Source organism: Ciconia boyciana, chromosome 18 (assembly GCF_034638445.1).
Source record: "Ciconia boyciana chromosome 18, ASM3463844v1, whole genome shotgun sequence".
Taxonomy (NCBI): domain Eukaryota; kingdom Metazoa; phylum Chordata; class Aves; order Ciconiiformes; family Ciconiidae; genus Ciconia; species Ciconia boyciana.
In genome coordinates this window covers 7070557-7082019 of record NC_132951.1, presented here as the reverse complement: position 1 = coordinate 7082019, position 11463 = coordinate 7070557, and the positions used below count along the sequence as shown (strand labels likewise).

At 40.4% G+C, this 11463-nt stretch overlaps 1 protein-coding gene across 1 annotated transcript; it reads left to right on the top strand.

Annotated features, from left to right (window-relative positions):
- Positions 1-5: 5 nt before the first annotated feature.
- On the top strand, positions 6-11140 carry GLE1 (GLE1 RNA export mediator). Its single transcript, XM_072883250.1, has 16 exons — positions 6-145; positions 677-901; positions 1967-2092; positions 2347-2495; positions 2827-2887; positions 3167-3421; positions 4209-4437; positions 5041-5156; positions 5345-5414; positions 5764-5906; positions 6787-6977; positions 7457-7586; positions 7929-8033; positions 9029-9111; positions 9284-9347; positions 10070-11140. The coding sequence occupies exons 1-16, from the start codon at positions 50-52 to the stop codon at positions 10136-10138; spliced, it is 2112 nt and encodes a 703-aa protein (XP_072739351.1). The 5' UTR covers positions 6-49; the 3' UTR covers positions 10139-11140.
- Positions 11141-11463: the final 323 nt, after the last annotated feature.

Sequence of the window (11463 nt, the reverse complement as noted above, 5' to 3'; positions counted from 1 at the left end):
GGGCGGGCTGGGGGTCAGCCCGTTGCCAGGCGCGGCGGAGCGGGTCGCCATGCAGCCGCGGGAGCTCCGCTGGGAGACTCTGGCGGCTCTGCGCACCTCCAGCAAGGGCCAGCTGAGCTACTGCCGGCACTGGCTCCAGGATGAGGTGAGGGCTCGCTCCCGGCGGGCGGCTGGGAGCCCCCGGGCCGCCGCCGCGGCTACCGCTTTGCTCACAGGGGGTCTGTGTGTCCCGTGGGCGGCTGAGGGGAGCGGGGGAGAAATCCGTGGCTCGTCCCTCCGAGCGCTGCCCCAGCGCTGGTGCATCGACTCCTTGCCTCGTGAACAGTCCCTAGGGCTTGAAATACATAAATCGCCCTTGTGGTGTCTCTGCTGCCCGCCGCTCCTCGCCTGTCAGGGGCTGGGCCCCTCTGCTCCCCTTCCAGCAGGTCGGGTCATTAAATAGTGCAGGGTTTGGGGAGGAGGAGGTGTTACAGGAGAAGGTTCAAGCGTGTTGGTCTTGCTGTCCTGCAAAAGTAGGGGAGCCCGGAAAAAGTGTTGAACAGACAGCAGAAGAAATGGGTAAATGGGGTATAGAGCTGTGGTTGCTGACCTCTGTGTATGTTTTCAGTGTGTGTTTGTTAACATTTTGTTCCTTTCTTGGTACGTTTCATGTTTACAGAAAATGTTTTCTTTCTAGGATATCCTGGAAGGATGCGTGTCTCCTCTTGTGCTGTCCCCTTATTCTGGCTGGGTCCTAGACAGAGTGATTGGGCAATCAGCCCAAGAAATCACATCCTCCAGAAGTTCAACGCCTAAAGAATCTACTCCCCTCACGAACCGGTCATCTTCTCTGGAGAAGATCATGTCTGCTAGCTGCCAGTGCTCTTCACCACTTTCACCTACAGACCCAAGTGAAACAAAGGTAGCTCTCTGATTATAATCCATATGTGAGCAGCTGTGAGAAAAAATGTGCTAACTTGCTGCCGCAAATTGTCTGATAAAGGTTGGTTTATACTCTGTTAATATGTGTGAAAAACGTGCTTAGGTTCAACTTTTTGTAGGATAGATAAGTGATGATAAAATTGGTATTAATAAGATTTTCATAGGATAATGTTTTATAGTAGGCCAAAAGCAAACTCCCTTTTTCACCATAACTAAGGAAAATTTAGTCGGAGCTGTATAGTTATATGGATTAGCAGCATGGGATTCATCCGTTTGGAGGGATAAGGTCACAGAGTAGCACCAGGCCTGTTGTAAGAGTCCGTCAGTAACGCCCTTGGGTTCTCTGGAGTCTCTGAATGACTGAGATGTGTTATGGCTCTCTTTTACAAGGCAAAAGGGTGGAAAGCTGGGCAACGAGCCGTTAGTTGAGTTGTGGAGGTGAAGAAATTGATGAAGCACCTGAAAAGAAATGTCCGTTGCTATGCATTAAGTGATGACTTCACCGCATAACAATGATACTGAGCGGCAAAGTTTTGCATCATCTTGGCCCCATTTAGACTTAAGAAAGATATTGTGAGGAAAGCATCTTAATGAAGCAGCAAGATCTGATAAAGGTTATGAGAGACTCTGAAGACTCCTCCTGAAGAATGATTCAAAGTATAAACCTGTCTTGCCTTCTTCCAGTGTAACATCTTCACTGAATGTAAAGAGAATGTGGGAAGTCTGTCTAGCCTTTCTGGGTGACAGTTAGCCTTCGTGAATGTCCTATAGGCTCTTGGTATCTCTGCTCCCAATTTTAGTGATTGGGAAAAGTAATTATTCCAACCTGACATTATGGAGGTTACTCAAAATGGAGAATACTCAAAATGGTGAGGCTACGCTACTGGGGTATATAACTACACTAAAAAATTGTCCTTCAGTTGACTCCTTTGTCTGTTTCTCTGCAAATAATGTGCAGTTTAGGAGACTTGATTTACCTGATTTCCTCCACGAGTTGCTTATACTGTATTCAGTCACTGATTTTGCTTATACGCTGACCATGCAGGGAAATGAAGATCTTAGTCTGCTGGAAATGGATCAAGAAGTCTTTCCAGCAGTTCTGCCGTCTAGAGTTACAGAAGTTGAAGGCTGCATCCGGATGTATGAAGAGCTGCACAGGTTGAAAGGAAAGGTAAAAAAACCAACCAAACAAAAAAAACCCTTGAGGGTGTATGTGAATCACAGGAGAGCTACATAACCAGATGTAACAGTGCTCTGGTAAAAGTAGCAGGACAGTAATTTATCCTAAACCTTAGAGAGTAAGGTTTAGGATAACCCCAAGTAGACCATGTTGGCCCACTTTGGGCAATTTAATTTGTATATTCTTCTGTCCAAATTCTGGTGATTACTACCTTGCGGTGCTTCTGGCACCTCTGCCATCTGCAGGAGGGGCTAAGGCAACGGCAGGAGCAGCAAGAGCAGATGGTGAGGGCAGTGTACGACCTGGCAAGTGAACAACTGAAGCGCTTTGATGAACTGAAGGAGCTAAAGCAGCATCAGGAGTTCCAAGATTTGCAAGAAGTAATGGAGAAGAGGTGAGATTAGCTCTGATTTTTTGTATCCTTAAAATATTATAGCATTTAATAAGTGAGGATTAATTCTTGTGCCTGACAATTCTATGCTAGTCATTTGTGCCTGAAAATGTCACCTGCTGCTTTTCTTACATTAAGTATCCTGTTATTGTTTGTCTTTCAAAGTAAATCTCTGGCTACTGTTGAGGTTTCGATGGTTAGAAAAAGACTATATTTGTGACAGTTAAAGTTCCTTTACCTTGGCTTATTTTAAAAGTAACTTGCAGTGTGTTTGCTTGTATTTTCTCTTGTGCATGTCTTGAATACAGTTTTTCTGTCTTTATGTGTATTGTAGCTCAAAGGAGGCTCAGGGTCAGCAAGAGAAGTTGAAGGAAGAACACCGACACAGAGCAAAGGTCTGAGACTTGTAAGAGTTGTCTTTCATAAAAGACCATGACTACTCGGTGGGAACTGAAGAGACCAGTTGATTTATTTGTATTTACATGGCACCCCTGGAGTGAGAATGTATTTTCTGGTGCTGTCCTAGACACCTGCATTGTTGTGGAAATGCAGTAAAGGCACATGCCTTTTAGGAGCAGGAAGGACTTGTAAAGATAGAGTCATCAGACCAGGAAGGACCTGTAAAGCTGGAGTTATTTAAGTATTTTGTGTCTCTTGTGTCTTTTTCTCCCCAGGTATTAAACCTAAAACTGCGTGAGGCAGAGCAGCAGAGGCAACGTCAGGAAGAGCTGGAGCGTTTGCGTAAGGAAGAGGGCCAGGAAAGATTGCGTCGCCTTTATTCCATCCAGGAGGAAGTGCTACAGCTTAACCAGCAGATTGATCCCAATTATAGACACAAAGACTTGCCAAGAATCGATCTTTCTGCATACAGTAATCGTGGCAACCAGATCTGTGGGCTGGTGTCAGGACTCATCCGCACCACAAGTGAGGTAGAGGCTCTAGAGTTGTTATTAACTTTGGTTGTCATTCCTTCATAGAGCTTCCTGTAGTTGTCTTCAAAGGCAGCTTGTTATGAGGCCGTTAAATAAGATGTCACAGAAATGTCTTTAGATATTTGTCCTATAAAGCATCTAATTTAAAAGGAGAATTCTCTTCTATGGCACTTCAGCTGTTCTCTTGAAAATGGCTTATAAAAATGCATGAGGATTTCTACAGGAGAAAGATTGAATATTAAAATACTGTAAACTCTGTGATGCTGTAAAGTTCCTTTTTGAGACAACCATGGGAGCAGAGTGGTTCATAAATTGTTAAATACTGAACACATTATGATTCTCCTATCATCATAAGCCTTTTTGCAGTAACTAAGTTTCCTTGAAAATTTTTTTCTCTATGTAAAGGTGGGATACAAACCTTGAAAAATAAAATGCTATAATAAGGCTAATTCTCTGTTCCAGCTTGTCACAGCTGGCTTTCTGCAGAGAAAGCTGTCTAGGCTTTGCATTGGGGTTCCCTTATACTTGTGAAAGTGCGTTACTGATTTTTTTTTCCAAGATCTTGTGAGATCTAGTCATGGACTAACATTATTTACAAATGTTATGACTGATGTTATGTACAAATAAAGGAGAAAAAGATATTTTCACTGAAAAGGATAAAATGTGTAGTTGGCTCCCAGATTATCTGAAGGCTAATGCGTCAAAGGCTCCTTGTTCTTGCCATTGATCTACAGATAGCGGAACAAAAGATTGATGCTATATTACCTCCCCTGTTTCTTGACAGAGGGGTTTCCCTACACAAGTAGATGTGGCAAATACTGAACGAGCACTGCAGGAGATGCGAGGGTTGATATCCAGCATGCAGCAAGAAATCACTGCAGCTGTGGAAGAAAAAAGGAGGAGAGAGGAAGAGGAAGAGAGACAGAAGCAGAAAGAGTTACTGAAAAAACAGCAGATGAAGGCTCAGACTCCTGCCCCTGCACAGCAGTCAGGTGGAAAGCAGCAGAAGGAAGGTTGGTTAGGTGCTTTTTTTTGCCCTTTCCCCACCCCCCCTCCCCCTTTCCCTCCTTACACACTCTTTTACTGTTAGGCTAAATACTACTTTGGAATCTTATTGTTGTGATGAGATACCTTCTCGTAGCCTTTACTTTTAGCACAACTAGCAAAATGGGTATAGGACTGCTGGCAGCAAACTTTTGAAATTAAACTGATGCAGCATAAATTGACTGTAGTATCTGGAGCAAAACCTGCTCTTCCTATACAGTATGCCATATACTGGAATATTAGAGAATAATATTGTGCCTTCTTGCGAGTGGAGGTGGGTCATGCATGATATGACAAAACGTACAAGGATAGACCACTGAAGTGGCTTCCTTCTTGAGAGTAAGTTAAGTCCAGATATCCTGCATATATAAGCTACTAAGCTGAAGAAGGAGGACTCCTGTATAGCTTGCAAACTTGTAGTTCATTTATGAACATAGCTTTCTAAACTAAATTCTGGAAAAAAAGCACTCATGCAGCTGTTAATTCCTTGCAATTTTTTTTTTAAAGTTTTCTTAAGGTTTTCTAGAGTTTTGGGTCTTTCTTAGTCTTCTGCTATTTTTTTTTTATATCAGGACTTCAAGTTAAGGCAGAAGAAAGTACCATGCAGTGGTACCAGCAGCTTCAAGATGCTGCTGAGCAGTGCATTGCTTCTTTCAGTGGAATCAGCAACTGCAAAGACAACAATGAGGTATGAGCAAATGATTAATACTGCGGAAGAGCAATTATCTTAATTTCTAGGGCAAATAGGATGCTTTCATTTAAAAAAAAAAATATTCTAACTTAGTAGCCTCTGTTAACAGTCTGCTCATCCAAACTATCATAGTAGTTTACTTGTCTGTAAAGGTTGTTAAAGTTGTTTGTTTGTTTGTTCTGCAGGTTAAGAAGATAAAAACAGAATTGCAGAAAGCAGCTACAATCCCTGTGAGCCAGATCTCTAGAATAGCAGGTCAGGAAAGTGCCAATCCAACTGAACTGCCTTTTGCTGTAAAGATTTTAGTAGGACACAACATACCCAATGTTTCTGTAATTATCCCTACAGCAGAAAGCTGGTGTGCATACAGTCCATGTCTTTGCAGCACAGTGTTTGCTTACATTTTGAAGGTCTGTTGCTTCCCTCAGAGGCATCTTGCTTCATCATGATTAAGTTTCTTTAATCAGATGTAGCAAACGAGCAGTTTGAGATGCCTTGCCTTTCAGGATGTCGGTCTAGTTTTTGTGAAGTTGATGTGATCTGGTTAAGACTTGTCTGCTGTTTCCTAATCTTCTCTCTCCATACATCCCTTATATATTTGCAGGCTCTCAGCTGAGAGAGATATTTGACAAGATCAATAACCTGCTCTCTGGAAAGTCTGTTCAGAGTGGAGGGCGATCTGTATCTGTGACTCAGCATCCACAGGGTCTGGATTTTGTTTATTACAAACTTGCAGAGAAATTTGTGGTGAGGAAATGTTCTCTTTATTGGGGTGACAAAGGTAGCTAGTGCTTTAAGAAGTTCTTTTGGACCCTGTCCTCCGTCTTCAACTACTAAGAACAAAATTACTAGGTGTTTAGCTTGCATGTATTAATGTTCGTATTGATTACAGAAAGTGCTTTTTGGATAAAAAAAAAAAGTGAAAGAACTTAGTTTCTCTTTCCCTCCACTCCTCTATTTTATCTCTTCTAGAAGGAAGAACTATTTTAAATTCCAGGCTTAAGTTACATATTCTGAACTAGTTAGGTCCAGTGTTAGTGGAAAACAGGTTGATAGTTAATTTATGATCACAAAACTGTATATATGCTCAAAATCTTACATCTTGGCAGAATTGGGGGGGGGGGGGGAGGAGGGGGAAGCTAAGGCCCAAGAGGCAAACTTCTGTCCTTGCTGTGTAGTTAGCACCTCCCAAGAAATGAAGTGTCATTGTTTAAGTTGCTTTTTGAAGTTGGCAGTATTTTTTTCTAGTCTTTATTTGCTAAATTTGGGCTGTTTAAACTTTCTTTTGTCCCTGCAGTGACAAATATATGCAAAAATTAGCCCATGGAGTAAAACTGTGACTGATTTGTAAACATTTGAAAACGACTGTTTGGAGTGAAAATATCTGTACAGCCTTGCACTTTGTGCCTGCATTTGCTAACCCCTTTTTTCTGTCCTGAGCCAATGTTTATTGTCATCCTCTGTGGGAGCTGAGGACACAGGGCTTTATCAGCTTTTCTGTGGCTGGCTACATAGCCATGGAAACATTAGGAACCCTTAGTAAAGGCTAATTACACAAAAAAGAGGAATTTTTTTGTCTGAGAAATGGCTTGAAGGGGTGGGGACTGACTTCCTTTCCCCCCTCCAGAATCAAGGAGAAGAAGAAGTAGCTTCTCACCGTGATGCAGCTTTCCCAATTGCTGTGGTGGCCTCAGGAATCTGGGAAATGCACCCTCGAGTTGGAGACCTCTTTTTAGCTCATCTGCACAAAAAGTGCCCCTATGCTGTGCCATTTTACCCTGCATTGAAAGAAGGGACTTCTATGGAAGAGTATCAGAGGTAAACTTATTACTGGACTTCTTCAGCATGAATCCTGCAAGGGTGAGGACTGTACTCTTCTGAGTGAACTCCACTTTTCCCCATCTCTGATTACGTAGGCACTGTGACGTGCTGGCATAGACTCTGGATATTCGCTCACAAGTGTGCAGCTCCCCTGACCCTGTTTCCCTGCAGGATGCTGTGTCCTTCGGCTTTGGAAGTGCTATTTTGTTGCTTCTTCCCCATCCTTCTCAAAGAACAGTTGATAGCCATAGCTTGATTCAAGCTGAAATATCCAGTACAGAACCTAAATATTCTACATGGTATGAAATAGTAGAACATATGATCCAGAGGATAATGATCAGCCTTTGCAATGATTCTTGTATGGTTTTGGCATATCCCTATTCTCAGTACAGTTGACTTAAAGTAAGCTGAGAACTGCAGGGACTCAAGTGAATGTGTTTTGCTGTACTAATACTGGAACGTCTTCTCATACGTAGGATGCTTGGATATCAAGTTAAGGATTCTAAGATGGAAGAGCAAGATCATTTTCTTAAACGGATGTCAGGAATGATTCGTCTTTATGCTGCTCTCATTCAACTCCGGTGGCCTTATGGAAACAAACAAGGGGTATGGTGTATGGCATTATAATTAGAACTTTGTTACTATCCCAGGAGCCTATTAAATGTATTGTAAACTTGCTTTGTAGTTAAGGTGTGCTGAACTTAAACCAGCGTATAATATATTGGAAGGGAGATAGTCATAACCATAATCAACAAAGCAATTCAAGCTAATTTGTAGCGTAGACCTTTATTTCCTTTCTTTATATTTTTGTAATGATCATGTTTTGTGTTAGGCTATTGTAAAATAACTTTATAAAGAAGAAAGTAAATCAGAAAACTGCCTGTTTTAATAATAGCATTTTGCAAGTCGTAAAACAAGTGGTGGGTAGCTTTTTTTGTTGCTTTATAGACACATCCTCATGGGCTGAACTATGGATGGCGCTGGCTTGCTCAGATGTTGAATATGGAGCCTCTGGCAGATGTGACAGCTACACTTCTTTTTGATTTTCTGGAGGTAAGTGATGTGGATTACTAATGATTAGAGAGATCGAAATTGATGACAGTTTAGTTTCTGAAGGGATTGTTGTGGTGAGGTTCATTGTGACTTTTAACAGCAGGTTTTTTTTTAACTTGTCCTTATTCCTTCAGAAGGGAATGTGAATCTTTCTACATTCTTGCAAATATACCTTTGGAGCTGAATGATTTAAAAATGCAAGTTTTTACACATACAGCTTCTGTTGTTGTATTTGGTTCCTTTAAAGTTCCTGGTATTTTAAAAATAGTTGCATAGTCCTATAAGAATAAGATCTGCTAAGCACTCGGCATCAGCTCCTACAATGCAATGAGGTCCTGTGGCCTTTCCAGCTGAACTACTTCATAAAACAGGATGGGTTTTTCAGGTTGAAAAGGACAGAGCCTGATGTATATTAATCCTATATCCTAGGATATAGGGCTATGCTAAATAAGAGCCAGAGTTACAGGCTGAAGTCAAGGGAGACAAACACTGTTGAACACAAGCAGCTTCTATGCTTATCAAATGCCTTCTAAAGAATTTTAAAAGTAGAAATGAGAAAGTAAAGTAGAAAGTGAAATACACCATGGGGATTCTGTTAGTAGTGGTGAAGTCTGAGGGATGTTTATCCTGTAAACTGACGGTATGAAGAAAGCTGATGAATCCACACTGCAGTAGTCAAGGTGGGGCAATGACCACAGTATGCCCTTAATGAATGCTATTAGGGAAGGCTGTTATTTTTGGGAGACTGGAATGAGAGAAAGAATAACGTAACATTGGTATCGGTGGCCACCACACAGTCAACGAGAAAAAAAGGTCATTGTGCTAGCAGTATGGCATTTAGAGGATTTGCCTGTTTTATTGTAGGTGTAGGTATATTTCTTTTAAATGTCTGGATGAAATGTTAAGTGGTTGATATTGAACGGGTTCATTGAAGTTGTCATGCTAGTCTGGAACCCAGTTCTGGAATCTGGTCTTTGTGGATTTCTGTACCATAGGTGTGTGGCAATGCTCTCATGAAACAGTACCAGGTTCAGTTCTGGAAAATGATGTTGCTGATCCGAGAAGACTATGTCCCAAGGTATGCTATCTGTGGTTAGGAGTGTGAAATAATCCTTGTTTTTTACTTCGTGAGTGTTTACTCTTAAATGACTCGTCCATCTTTTCCAATCTCTGCCATTCACCCCCACACCCACTTGTAAATCAAACCCAACTTTCTAAGTAGATTTTGAAACATGCTGTTATTTCTGCAGAATTGAAGCAATTACCAGCTCTGGACAGATGGGCTCTTTAATGCGTTTCAAGCAATTCTTGGAGGTAAAGCAGTTTTTTTCAGTTTTCAAGTGTTTTGGTTTTGGGATTATTTTTTTTTCCCCTTCATTTTGATATATGCATCCTTTTGATAATGAGGCTGGTGCTGCTTGCAGCATGCCTGATAGTCCAGACCCGTCACTATGACGAAACCTGTCGTTTATAACTTTTCAGTTACTGAATTACCTTAATGATAGTTGTTATGTCAAACAACTCACTTCTTTCTTACCTCACATCTAATTTTTCTCAGTGAAAATGTATTTTGATTATAAATGAAGTTCAGTGAGACTCATTGCAGTGAGAGAAGATGTACAGGTTGAGGAGGATTCTGCTGAGTCATTTCTGTAACAGCTACTTTTTATCAGTGGTTTGCTTGCTTTTATCTGTTGTCCTGATTAGACACATGAGGAAGTAGACACTTTGAACTGCTCTCTGTAGGGTTTGTTTAGCATTGTATTCTGCATCTTTCTTTTTTTTTTTTAAGAAAGCTTGCAAAACTGTAAAATACTTGATTATTTAAATTGTTTTGTGAATGTTGACTTAAATTATGATATTAAAATACGATAGCTTCAGAGTTTGTACTTTCATTTCAAAATTAATTTTGGTACATTTTATTATCAATGCTTTGAAATGTGTGCAGTAAGAGCCATCAAAATTCCTGAGAAGAGATGGCAAATGAAGATACATATTTCTTTTTCCTTTGTTCATTGTCTTTCTCTCTCCACTAGAAATGTCTACAGCAGAAGGAAATTCCGTTACCAAAGGGCGCTCTGCAGTCTTCCTTTTGGAGATCATAAATCAGTTTATATTTCTTTCCCCCTGGATGTCAGTGCTTTCAGACCTGGCTTCCTGTTTACATGTAAAGGCAAAATAAATATATTTTGTATATAGAGGAACGAGGGGAAAATATTCCATCAACCTATTAAATTCATCAAGATTTCCATTGGGCAGAACAAACTAATGTTTAATTTGTTGCAAATAATTGGAAGTTCTTCTTTGCTTTGGATTTTTATAAGTTTTTATATAGTAAATTATGGAAAATTGAAGACTTTTCCTTCATATGTTTAAATGTGCGGAAGATGTTTTAAATACAGTATCCTGATGACCTCTGGGCTTCAGAGATTAAAGACTCTTGGACTGTAAATTTGCACAGTGCTGTTCTGTTCATGGAAGTGAAAATACCTCACAGCTTTATGAAGTCTTAACAGACTAATCAACCTCAGAAACTTACCGCTAGAACTTTATTTTTGTATTTATTACATCTGTCTTTTATAACTCAATTTTAATTATGCTGACATACTTACATCCTGTTTGTCTCAACAACATCTTAAAACGCCAGTGAGATTGGTAAAGGCATCTGGACTAGCAGCGTTGACACTTCCTTCTGTTGAATGTAACATCACTCCAAGAGGCAGTACTCTCGATTTGAGAGAGCTAGACTCACTGTTTTAAAAGGTTTGCATGGATGATAGTAACTTCATGGGGGAAGAGAAGAGTTCCTGAAACTACAGAAATTCTGTATCTGTTGTCCATCAGATGGATGGAAGCTAATAATCCATTTTCTTATTTAAAAAAAAAAAAGGTGGCAAAATGGTGCATTCATTCTAGCACGTTTGCTGATGTTCTGCCATTGTTTGAGGGGGAAATGGTATGCTTGGGTTACCTAAGGTGCATTTTATAAGGGCTCTTTTTACGTAAATGGATTTCTTCCTTATCAATGTTATGGTATTTTATGTATCAAGTACTGTAATACTTTTGTACCAATGGTGGATTATTCTGAGAATAATTCATTTTAGAAATCTGTTTAAATTAATATTAAAGTTTGATTTTTTTCTTTTAATCTGAAGCTGATGCAGTTTGTTTTTTCTATAGAAGAGGAATGGTCAAGAAAATCTACAGCTCCTTGGTGAATAGAGGAGATGGATAGTATGGGAGATCAGGGTGATAGGGGATCTGTCTGATTTATGGTGCACTCTCGTTGAACTATTTTGGTGGCCTCTTAAGATGAGAAAATTTGCTTCTGAGTTCTAGCAGGTAGTGTGTTATTTTTGCAATATACTGTTGCAAGTTGAAATTATTATTATTTTTACCAGATTGGGTTTTGTTATTCCTAGAGGCGTCA